The 12,804-nt window shown below is 45.1% G+C and overlaps 1 protein-coding gene across 2 annotated transcripts in view; it reads right to left on the reverse strand.

Annotated features, from left to right (window-relative positions):
* The window catches only part of scarb2c (scavenger receptor class B, member 2c), a 95,426-nt gene that overhangs the window by 50,370 nt on the left and 32,252 nt on the right, over positions 1 to 12,804 (reverse strand). For both annotated transcript variants that reach the window (XM_085964247.1, XM_085964240.1), the window contains exons 2-6: positions 6,535 to 6,692; positions 3,028 to 3,175; positions 1,883 to 2,074; positions 636 to 727; positions 134 to 253 (exon numbers count right to left, since the gene is read on the reverse strand). In XM_085964247.1, coding sequence (XP_085820373.1) covers positions 134 to 253; positions 636 to 727; positions 1,883 to 2,074; positions 3,028 to 3,175; positions 6,535 to 6,626 — 644 coding nt within the window. In that variant the 5' untranslated portion in view covers positions 6,627 to 6,692. The remainder of the gene's footprint in view (positions 1 to 133; positions 254 to 635; positions 728 to 1,882; positions 2,075 to 3,027; positions 3,176 to 6,534; positions 6,693 to 12,804) is intronic.

Raw genomic sequence — 12,804 nt, forward strand, 5'->3', positions numbered from 1 at the left:
AAGGCGCTATATAAATGCAAGTTGTTGTTGATATCAGCTTTGCATATTTACCAGTACTCCTAGCTAGTTGGGTGTAACAAACCATGAAAGTGATTTGGTGGAATGCAACACACAAAAATCAACCTATTCTTACCGGCAAAGATCGGAAGAAAAGAAGAGAAGGGTTTCATTTTTGGTTATTAATGGGTGGAAGGAAGTACCATCAGTACCATTGATCATATTGCACGTATCTGTTGTCCACCAATCCAATGACCTAAAGATATTTTTTTGTTGGGGAGGGGAGGTAAGAGAAGAGAAAACAAGAGAAAAAAAATTTAGCGGGAAAAAAAGTCTGCATTAGAGCTGTAATAAAAACAACCACCAATGTGCATGAAATGCACTAGAAATTCTACTTTTACAAAACTGATCTGTACATTACAATTCATTATGATCAAAGAATTTAATTGATAATTCTGTACATTACCCCACTACCTACTTCACATCGGTAGCACTGAATATTCTACTGTAAATGGAGTAGGTAAAACTCGACCCTAGTTTAAAGTTTCCAGATTAGCAACTTTTTTTTGGTTTGGTCATTATTAAAATAACAGGTTTCCAATTAAACATTAAAAACCTAAAAAAAAAAAAATACTTACTTATTACCCCTCCATTCAATGATTCTAGTAAAATCTTTATAGTTTTCTTGCCCCGTGAGAAAACTATAATCACCGTCAGCTGTCCCATTCATCTAAAAACACAACGATGCATTACAAAGAATTACTGTAAAGCAACCTAGCACACAAAGAAAATAGGTCACCTGACCCGCACGTTAGAAGCCTTTCAAAATGCAAAAAATTCAAATTTCAAAACTTTAGTCATTTATTTCCCCCCTCTCCACACAAAATCAATTATTGAAATACTAAATCAATTATTGAAATACTAAAGAGAGGTGAGAATGTGGATCTCGCTACCACAGGGAGCGGTTGAAGCGAATAGTATAGATGCATTTAAGGGGAGGCTAGACAAGCATATGCGGGAAAAGGGAATAAAGGATTATGCTGATAGATTTAGATGAGGAAAGTCGGGAGGAGGCTTGAGTGGAACATAAATGCCGGCATGGACTGGTTGGGCCGAATGGCCTGTTTATGTACCGTATGTCCTATGTAATCATGGTATCTAAAACATAGGAATGTACAGACTCATCTGGTCAGTCCCATGGGAAAACACACTTGGCTTAAAAATACTCATTGGCTAAGGAATAATTGGGGGTAAATTTATTTTTAATCATTTTTAAAAAATGCTACATTCAAGTGTGTGCATTGCCAATCTTTCTTGAATTCAGATTCATTCTATTACATTCAAGAAATAAGTATTGCAAAGGCAGGGAATCCTTCTTTCTTCCCCGCCCCCCTCCCCACACACAAAGGTGGACAATGCAAAACTGTTGATTCTTTTAATTTGTGTTCCCAGTTCTGCTGCAAAATCAATTTTTAAATGCTGTTTTCCTACACAAGAATCCAGGGAAATCCTGGAAGTCCTGTATTAAGCCAGATGTATATTATTTATGTTAAAGCTGCTTTCAGCACATAGGGGCTATCCAAGAGTTATTTGGAACGCGCTGCGAGGCTTCCAAAAATGCCAGTTAAGTTGGCAGTACCAAGCAAACAGACACTGAGACACCCTACATTAAGGGGTGGGGGGGGGGGGAAACAGACCATAGTCAGCATCTGAAGGGAAAGATGGCCAACACTGAGTTAGACCCTTCATCAGAACTGGATTTGAACAGTTCCCAGTCTTTCCTTTTCAAAACGTTGACTGGATTGCTGTGCATTTTCAGTTTTGATTGGAGATTCCCAGCAGTTACAGTGCCCAGCAGTCAGAGTTTATGTACAAGAACGCTTACCTTATGATAGAGTCCAAAGTACTCATCAATGTCACTTTGGAAGCGATGAATGAATGCGAGTACTGGATCTTCATAACCCCAAAGAAACTCATGTACTGTTCGTGTTGTAAACAGACCTTCTTTTTCGTACATTAACAGAGCTTCAGTCAGTAAAATCCAGTGACTGGAATATCTGGCTATATTCATAACAGTCTATTTACCAAAAAAAATACATGCAAATCAATTAAAGCATAAGCTAAAATGAAAATAATTTCCAGCTTTCATATATAGCTGACTTAGAAAATAATTTTCTCTTTATATAGCTAAATACATAATAGGATAGATGTTCCACTGCCTTGCACCTTGTGATGGTTGGTGGGGAAGACATTCCCCAGGTGCAGGGCAAGAGAACAAAAAGGAGAGATCTGTTATGTCAGGTCCCTCCCCTTCCCCTCCCTATTGCACCACCCCAGGATTGCCTGGTGCACCCTCTACTTATGTAACCAAGTCTGCATTTGCAGGAGGCACAGACCCAACATTGCTATTCTAATGAGGTGGGAGGGGGTGTTTCCAGCCTCCCACCTCTTTGTCCAACAGATCTGCTCAATGGGTACTTCAGCACAGCAGGGCTCATGAGCAATTAGCTCTAAGGCCTACTCCCAACCTTGTCCCAACCTCAGGCCAACTGCAGGATCCACAGGGGTTCTAGGGGCAAGGATGAAGCAAGTAGCTTACACCCTCTTGGGACAATTTCAAGCACTTGGTAGCCATCTGACTACTGAACTCCATCAGAAAGCCCCGATGTCAAAAGTTCAGAGCACAGCCACAGTTCCCAATTTCTAACCTTTTAAAAAAATATAAAACACACAGATCCAGCCTGGAGTTCCCGGGTCATTTGGGGCAGCTCCCTCCTCAGGTGCAATGCACCTCAGACATTCTACATGGTGCTGATGAGAAAATCCCTCCCTTTCGATAATCTGAAATTCCATCACCAAAATCAGGAGGTTCTTTCTAAAACACTTTCTGGTTCCAAAGTCCCTTAAAAATCAGAAGCAGCTCAAACTTCAAAGTTGATCTCAAATACTTGCAAGATTAATCTGACTGTGCCTTAGGATGTTTGTTAAAAATTGAGTTTGAAAAAAAAAAAAAAAATGCCAGCAACTCACCACAACTGGAATATTTACTGTCCGAATCAAGTCAGTTTCAGGATCTCCTGTAGACAACTCAGGAACAAACACATAGGTCTTTGAGGTCATAGCAGACACCACCTTGCCATCATCCACAAATGTCACATTTTCTTTAGGTTTATACTCCCTGAAAGATTAAGCCAAAGCTAGTTACTATTAAGGGAACTAATTAAGGCTCAGAAAACATGGCTAACTACTCAAGCACATACAAGCCCGCCCCACCCCACTCCCACCCAAAGCCCATTCCGTCTGTCTTGATGCCTCAGTAGGTTTAGTCAGCCAGTGCTTGAGCAATACTGACCAGGGAGGGAGGCAAAAAAATTGTATTCAGATATTGCCTTTCACGATTTCTGGACCCCGCAAAGCACTTCACGGCCAATTAATTATTTTTGAAGTTCAGTCACTGTTTAGTAGGCAAACACAACAGATAATTTTCCACAGACAGCCATGAAATAAATGCCCAGTTAATCTGTTGCGGTAGCGTTGGTTGTGGGATGAATGTTGGAACTGGGAGAGTTCCTGCTTCATAAAATGTGCCAAAGATCTCTTATGGCCACCTGAACAGGCATATAGGATCTAAGTTTAGTGTCTTGTGTGACAGAGTGTACGTCCAACAATGCTCAGTTCTGCAGTGAAGTGTCAGCCTAGATTATGTCCTGGAGCAGGGCTTGAACTCCCAACTTTGACTCAGTATTACCAACTGATCTAAACTGACACTTTAATCCCTGGTCTATACCAAATTAGCCTATTTCATCCAGGGCAGCAGCAAGGGAGCCAAAATTGGCCTGAATGCCCTTGATTAGGGAAGGGGGGGGAAAAATGCAGCGTTTCCTAATTACTGGTGGGAGGCACAAGAGGCTAGGAGTCAGAGGAACAGTTTCAGGGAGGGGTTCTAGAGCTAGAGAAAGTTGGGGAGGGGGCAAGGAAAAACCACAGAGGGATTTAAAAACATGGAGAACAATTTTACATGAGGCATTGGAGACAGAGAGCAAGGGTGGTGTAAAGATTTTGGAGGCAGAGTTTTGGATGAGGGGGACTTCATGGTGGTGTGGGAGGGTGATGGGCAGGGAGAGCATTGGACTAAAATCAAGTCTGGAGGTAACAAAAGGCATTTAAGAGGGTCTCAGCGACAGATGGGTTGAGGTGGGGTGGGCACAGGTGATGCTACGGAGGTGGAAGTGAGCGGTCTTGGTGATGGAGAGGATATAGAGTCAGAAGCTCAACTTGAGGTTGACCAGGGAGGTAGCTAACAGCCTGGTCCATTGAGGTTGACCAGGGAGGTAGCTAACAGCCTGGTCCATTGAGGTTGACCAGGGAGGTAGCTAACAGCCTGGTCCATTGAGGTTGACCAGGGAGGTAGCTAACAGCCTGGTCCATTGAGGTTGACCAGGGAGGTAGCTAACAGCCTGGTCCATTGAGGTTGACCAGGGAGGTAGCTAACAGCCTGGTCCATTGAGGTTGACCAGGGAGGTAGCTAACAGCCTGGTCCATTGAGGTTGACCAGGGAGGTAGCTAACAGCCTGGTCCATTGAGGTTGACCAGGGAGGTAGCTAACAGCCTGGTCCAACCAAAGACCATTGGCAGGATGATGGAGTCAGCGGGAAGACTGAATCCATCATCATCTCCCACCACAAACTCCACTCCTCCCTCAGCCATGTTTAGCTGGAGGAATTGTAAACTCAGACTGGGTGTCAAGCAAACAGTCTGACAGCAGAGGGGTCTGGAAGGGTCTCCTCACTAAAGTTATTTGGAGCAGCTTCATGTTGCTACTTGACACAGCCAACAACACCCTAGGTGGCAGACTCCCGTTCCAACCCTACATACTTGAGCTTAAAATTCAATCTGCCAAGAAGTATTTTGAAGTTATTCTTAGGCATGGCATATTAAATATATAAAGATAAGTACTGAAAAAAACTATCAAGAGGAAGTATATTCATAAAGAAAGCTTTGTTAGACCTGGAGGAGGCTTTTAACAGTTGACAAGTTAGTGTTCACTCATGACAGACAACACTATGACCCACATGTATGCACTCACTGTAGAGTGGGAGGAAAAGGGGAAATTAAGTTAACGCAAGAACTTGCAAAGTATCAACTATCACAATAAATATTTTTCCTGCTGAGCAAGTACCACGAGATCCGAGGGGTAGGCTTTTGTTAAAGGCATGAGTCATGAAGTGACTGCTTCTAAAACTAAACCCAATTATACTGCAACAAGTTGATGTCAGTAAGAAAACAAAAAAACTGCAAATCAGGTTGCCAGATTATCACCAACACTATTTTGATTTAGGTTAAAACAAAAACAAAAAAACACTTTTGTACTGCAACACCGAAGTCTTGCCTTTCAGCACGTGTATTAAATTCAATCATGCCTTATTGTTCTAATTTCCAGAAGTTGGAGAATAAAAATGAAGCAGTTAATTTAAGAAAAAGAGAACCGAGTGAAAACTCTGGCTAGGAAGAGGTTCAATGGCAAAGTGCAGATACAGGCGATAGGAACATTAGCACCATGTAAATGTTATTGCAGGGACAGTTAAGATGTAGATGTAGGAGTTTTCACTGTTTGACTGAGGGAGAGAGAGAGAAACATAAATGCCAACTCTCTACATTTTTTACTGCCAGCCAGTGTTCTGTGGTCACAGTCTGCCTGTTAGCCTTTGCTGACAAAATTCTGGGACCCTCCCCTCAGTACTGCAGCTAATGGAAGTGATTCTGGCTGCTGTGTACTATGGATGAGAATTTTCCCAAGAATAAGAGCTCTTGCCTGCAGCATGCAGTTGCCCAAATCACCTCCCTTAGCAGTAGCAGAGGCAGGAGTGGGTAGGAGGAGGTCTCTGAGCAGTGACCAGAAGAGTTGGAGTGCCTCCAAACTGGGCTGGGGGGTGGCAGAGTGGAGGAGAGTAAAGTAAGGGAGATGTTGGAAAGTGACGATGGACTTTTGGTGAAGGTTGCACTATTGAAAAATCCAAAATGTCACTTTGATCATTAAAACATAAAAAGAGAACATTGTGAAGTGCTTAAAATGAACCAGAATGCACAATATTTAAAATGGAAACATTTAACGTAGTGTTCCCCAGTCTCCCCATGGAATAGTCCCATCAATGTTGTGCCTTCAACATTTGCATTTCTCCCTTCAGGATTTCACGAGCGTATATTGTTTCCCTTCCCTCCAATAACAAATGATGGAATGTTGTGTATACCTACATCTTAAATTAGTTTTCGCATGTCACAGGCTTATAAAATCAAGGCTGTTTTTGAGTGGTCAGCTTTTGGGGCTTCATCAACTTTTTTTGAAGTTGTTGGACCAGGTTGGCTTGCACAGAAAAACTAATGCAGCTTACAGGAGATTGAATGCATTGGACGGAGTCCACAATGGCGCACACTATACATGGTCTATGGCAGCAACATAGCAGTAAAAAAACACACCAGAATCTCTCCAAAAATATGAAAGGTACACTAACACATTAAAGTAGCTTCAGTTGAACATACCTGTAAGTGTAAGGGCCTTTCTCCTCAAGAAAAGGTTTTTTTCCATTTAGCACCTCATCGGGGTTTGTGACATTGAAGAAGTAAAATTGCATGTAAATTGGAGCAGGTGGATTTTTCCAAGTCTCAAAGGCAACCGTACCATTCCTCAGCTGTACTTCCTGCAAAAAGATATGAACAAGTGACAAAGGCTAGCAACATAGATGGGGCAAATCTTTAAAACAGAAGGACACAAGAATATAAGATGACAAGAATTAGGAGCAGGAGTAGGCCATACAGCCAATGTTTCCTTTAAGCTGCGCAGCTGTCTTGCGCTCCCACGCAGGCTGCTTGCCGGCTTTACAATAGGTAAACCCGCGTATGCATAGGAATTTGAATGCCCATTAAAGGGGCTGCGCACCCAAAAAAAAATTAAAGGGAACATTGCATACAGCCCCTCGAGCCCACTCAATAAGATCATGGCTGATCTTTGACCTCAACTCCACTTTCCTGCCCAATTCCCATATCCCTTGATTCCCCTAAAGTCCAAAAATCTATCGATCTCAGCCGTAAATATACTCAATGACTCAGCATTCACAGCCCTTTATGGTAGAGAATTCCAAAGATTCACAATTCTCTGCGTGAAGAAATTCCTCCTCACCTCAGTCTTAAATGGCCGACCCCTTACCCTGAGACTATGCCCCCTAGTTCTAGACTCCCCAGCCAGGGGAAACATCCTCTCAGCATCTACCCGGTCAATCCCCCTCAGAATCTTATATGTTTCAATGAGATCACCTCTCATTCTTCTAAATTCCAGAGTGTATAGGCCCAATCTACTCATGGGACAATCCCCTCATCCCAGGAATCAATCTAGTGAACCTTTGTTGCATTTATATCTGTATTCTATTGTTAAAGCAACAAAGAATAGATTTAATGGTACAGTCTAATAGGAACACTAATTTGAAACATCAGTTTTAGAAAACTCTCGTTAACAAGATGTTATTTTAATTAAAAGAAATATGAACTTCTATGTTCAATTCTCCACAGTGAAATCCTGATTTGGCAGGTACTGCTGTGCATTGAAGGTAGCTGACAAGCAGAGAAAATGTACTCGCTAGTGGGAGGGAACATTTGGAAGCAATCCGTAGGCGTGACCCTGAGCTTCTGGCTGTCTGTCACTTTAATTCTCCGCTCCACTCCCAGTCTGACCTCGGCCTCTTGTAATGTATATACCTTTATAAGGGGGGAACGACTTTTTACAGCTCATGTATACTGTAGTACTGGCAGTGACCACACCTGTATATAGCACTGAGTAGTAATCTGTACAGTTCAGTTCCAGAGTGAGCCACGTTGAGTAAACACCTGTTGTACCGTTCTCCTGCAGTCTGTGTCTTACTACTGACGGACACAACATTGGCGACGAGGCAAATTCGATCCTACCTGCAACTCTGCATCACCTCCCAGGGATTTGTTCCTGGAGACCAGTAGATTGGAGCTCAAGGCCAGAGACACTGGCGTCGACCATGGGCAACCGCCCAGTCATCCAGCAGAGGCTCGAGAATTGCGGGGGAGGTTGTTGAGAGCCAGGCTTGGCTTTCCAGTCGCGGCGGTCCAGCGAAACGGGCTGGCAACAAGTAGTGCGCAGACCTTTCCCGGACAGCGGCGGGCTAGAGCCCGACCGAGCGGCACAGCAAAGGGCCGAGCAGCATCAACGGGAGAGAGAGAGAGAGAGAGAGAGAGAGAGAGAGAGAGAGAGAGAGAGGGCAGAGCGCACAGGGCGCAGCCGGTGTTCAGGGGCCGAGCAGCGTCGAGGAGAGGGAGAGAGACGCGCAGAAACCCGCGAGGCGGTGCCGCCATTGCCACGAGGACTGCCGAGAGCGGCGTTGGCAGCAGTGCAGGAGAAGTGCGTGAAACCTACAGGGCGCCGCCATTGCCACGAGGACCGCCGAGAGCGGCGTTGGCAGCAGCGGGGGAGGAAGGAAAGTGCGGAAGACGCCATTTTAAACCACACCCAAAATGCCGAAGAGTGGCAGTATCACCGCATTTGACAATGAAGTCGAAGATTGGACTACATATGTCGAACAAATAGAGGTACACTGCAAGGCAAATGAGGTGTCAGATGACAAGAAAGCGCCGGTATTGTTAAATTTAATGGGTGCAAAGACGTATGGCTTATTACGAAATCTAGTAACCCCAGCGAAGCCAGTGGAAGAGTTTTGGAGACATAGTGACAATACTACAGGAACATTTAAACCCCACACCGCTGCTGATAGCAGAAAGATTCAAGTTTCACAAACGGAACCAGCATAAGGATGAAAGCAATGCTGAATATTTAACAGAACTGCGCAAACTATCGAACACTGCCAGTTTGGAACGGGACTGGCAGATACCTTAAGGGACAAGTTTGTGTGTGGGCTTCAAAGTGAAGGAACCCAGAAACGGCTTTTATCTGAAAAGGACCTTACGCTGGACAAGGCTTTCAGCATTGCGGTATCATATGAAGCAGCAGCACGGGGCGCTGCAGAGATACAACAGAGACCGCAAGAATATGGCACAAACGAAATGTCATATGGAACAGAGAAGTGCTATCGCTGCGGCAGAACAACACACGACCACAATGATTGCTGGTTCAAAGACAAAGTGTGCAGACAGTGTGGAAAAGTAGGACACATAGCACGAGTCTGCAGGTCGGGAAAGAAAACCAGCAATAAGAAATCTCCAAAAGAAAAGTACAAGAAGGTACATAAGGTGACGGAGAATAGTTCAGACGAACAAAAGTGTGATACCGACTCCGAAAACAGGGAGCTGAGTTGTCTGAAACTACATAATGTGATCAAAACGGAGGATCACCGAACCATTTGGGTCACTCTCAAGATAGGAGTCCAGGTAAAAATGGAATTGGATACAGGATCAGCCCTAACAGTCATAAACCGACGGGACTACGAGCGGCTATTCTCACACATACCCTTGAGAGACACAAAAATTATTTTGAAGACGTACACGGGGCAAAAAGTCTACCCCAAAGGAAAAATAAGGGTGACCGTTATATATAACGGTAAGGAAACACCAAAACTAGACCTGTATGTATTGCAAGATGGAGGACCACCATTACTGGGACGTGAATGGATCCGGAAAATACAGCTGGATTGGCATTCCATACAAGCACTGACTGTGGCTGCCAAAAAGGATGACGACGTCACACCTGGGCGACTGTCAAAGATCCTAACCGACGCGCAAGAAGTGTTCCAGCAAGGACTCGGAACACTAAAAGGCATGACAGCAACAATTAAAATCGAAGAAAACGCAAGCCCAAAATTTTTTACAGCCAGACCGGTACCTTATGTGATCCGCCCAGCTGTCGAAGCAGAGCTGGAGAGTTTCGAACGTTCAGGAGTATTGTCCAAGGTAGACTGGAGCGAGTGGGCTACACCCAGCGTTCCTGTGATGAAAAAGTCATTGAGCAGCACGCCTGGGGAACCAAGGAAGGTTCGCATCTGTGGGGACTTTAAGGTAACAGTGAACCCAGTCCTTCACACCGTGCAATATCCACTTCCGCAGATTGAAGATATTTTCGCCTCGCTATCTGGAGGGAAACGCTTCACTAAGATTGATCTGGCCCAGGCGTATCTGCAAATGGAGGTAGAAGAAGCATCAAAAAAATACCTCACAATCAACACCCATAAAGGTCTCTACCAATACAACCGGCTGGTATTCGGGGTAGCATCAGCTCCGGCTATTTGGCAAAGGGCAATGGAACAAGTCCTGCAAGGGATCCCAGGGACCCAGTGTTATTTGGACGACATCCTGGTCACGGGCGAAAATGACAGTGATCACCTTGCCAACCTGGAGCAGGTGCTCCCTAGATTGCAGGAATATGGGCTCCGAGCTAACCGCCCCAAATGCGAGTTTTTTTAGAAAACAGATCTCGTATTGTGGCCACGTTATTGATGAAGAGGGGTTACATAAGTCCCCAGAAAAGATTGAGGCAGTAGTCAAGGCTCCAGCACCGGAAAACGTGTCACAACTGAGGTCGTTCCTCGGGCTGGTAAATTACTACCATAAGTTCTTGCCAAATTTGTCTACAATACTACACCCACTGAACACCCTACTGCAAACTGGAGTGCCATGGGAGTGGAGTGACGAATGTAAATGAGCTTTCCAGAAGAGCAAAACACTAATCACATCGAAAGAGGTATTGGCCCATTTCAACCCAGCACTACCAATTCGGTTGGCGTGTGATGAGTCACCCTACGGCATTGGAGCGGTGCTGTCACACAAATTCGCAGACGGCTCAGAGAGGCCAATAGCCTTTGCGTCACAATCACTAACCTCAGCCGAGCGTAACTACGCCCAGATTGACAGGGAGGCCCTCAGCCTAGTGTGGGGAGTGAAAAAGTTCAATCACTATCTGCACGGGCAGAAATTCACCTTGCTGACTGACCACCAGCCTCTTGTCTCCATTTTTAATCCGAAGAAGGGCGTTCCGGTGATGACTGCGCAACGACTACAAAGATGGTCACTCTTTCTAGGGGCGCACCACTATGAGATTGAATATAAGGGCACGAAACAGCATGGAAATGCTGATGGGCTATCACGCCTGCCACTGCCTACTGCGGAGGAAGCACCAGCAGTGGATCCTGTCGAAATATTTCATTCGACTATAGTTGAATACCTACCGGTAACTAACGCTCGTATAGAAAAGGAGACCCGGAATGACCCGACACTGTCTCGGGTATATGATTTGACGGTGAAGGGATGGCCAGCACATGGCGACTCACTGTTGCCAGCATTCTCGACAAGAAGGGTTCCGGAGGTTTATGCAGAAGAATGGGGTAAGGCATTACACATCCGCCCCGTATCATCCAGCCACAAATGGATTGGCTGAGAGGTTCGTACAAACCTTTAAGAAGGCAATAAAGGCTATGTACAATGACAACATTCCGCTGCAGCACAAGGTGGACAATTTCCTGTTCGCCTACCGGAATGCGACACATGCAGTCACCAACCAGGCCCCAGCCATGATGTTCTTTAACCGAAGGTTAAGATCTCGCCTGGATTTGCTCAGACCAAACGTACGAAGAGATGTTGAGAGTAAGCAATTCCAGCACATCCATGAGAAGCCAACAAGGAGCTTCAATGTAGGGCAACCAGTCTTGGCCCGCGACTACCGAACAGAAAAATGGCAGCCAGGAACGATATGCACACGGCAGGGCCCACTAATGTACACAGTGGACGTTGGGGAGAACATCGTGAGACGCCATGCTGACCAGATCCTAGAGTCACAGGAACAAGTCGATGGAGGCAGGACTAAAACCCAACAAGTGTGATTTGGACAGGTTGGGTGATTGGGCAGAAGCATGGCAGATGCAATATAACGTGGATAAATGCAAGGTTCTCCACTTTGGTGTTAAAAACAGGAAGGCAGATTATTATCTGAATGGCAATAGACTGGGAGAAGGGGAAGTGCAACGAGACCTGGACGTCCTTGTGCACCAATCGTTGAAAGTAAGCATGCAGGTGCGGCAGGCGGTTAAGAAGGCAAATGGTATGTTGGCCTTCATAGCGAGAGGGTTTGAGTACAGGAACAAGGATGTCTTGCTGCAGTTGTACAGGGCCTTGGTGAGACCACATCTGGAGTATTGTGTGCAGTTTTGGTCGCCTTATCTGAGGAAGGATGTTCTTGCCATGGAAGGAGTGCAGCGAAGATTCACCAGACTGATACCTGGGATGGCAGGAATGACGTATGAGGAGAGATTGGGTCGATTGGGCTTGTACTCGCTGGAGTTTAGAAGAATGAGAGGAGATCTCATCGAAACTTATAAAATTCTAACAGGACTAGACGCTGGAAGGATGTTCCCGATGGTCGGGGAGTCCAGAACCAGGGGTCACAGTCTAAGGATAAGGGGTAAGCCATTTAGGACAGAGAAGGAGGAATTTCTTCACCCAGAGAGTGGTGAACCTGTGGAATTCTCTACCAAAGGCGGCAGTAGAGGCCAATTCATTCAATATATTCAAGAAGGAGTTGGATATATTTCTTAAGGCTAAAGGGATCAAGGGATATGGAGAGAAGGCAGAAACAGGGTACTGAATTTGGACGATCAGCCATGATCTCATTGAATGGCGGAGCAGGCTCGAGGGGCCGAATGGCCTACTCCTGCTCCTATCTTCTATGTTTAAGTGGGAGTCCCGCCTCCAAAAGCTCCCCATTGACAAAATCCAGCCCATTGTGTTAAGTGATCTATAAAAAATCCGACTTCCCCTGATAGGGACAGTGAATAACTGAGCTACAAGAGC

This window comes from Somniosus microcephalus, chromosome 2 (assembly GCF_052327205.1).
Source record: "Somniosus microcephalus isolate GS21.2 chromosome 2, FLI_Smic_1.0, whole genome shotgun sequence".
Lineage (NCBI taxonomy): Eukaryota > Metazoa > Chordata > Chondrichthyes > Squaliformes > Somniosidae > Somniosus > Somniosus microcephalus.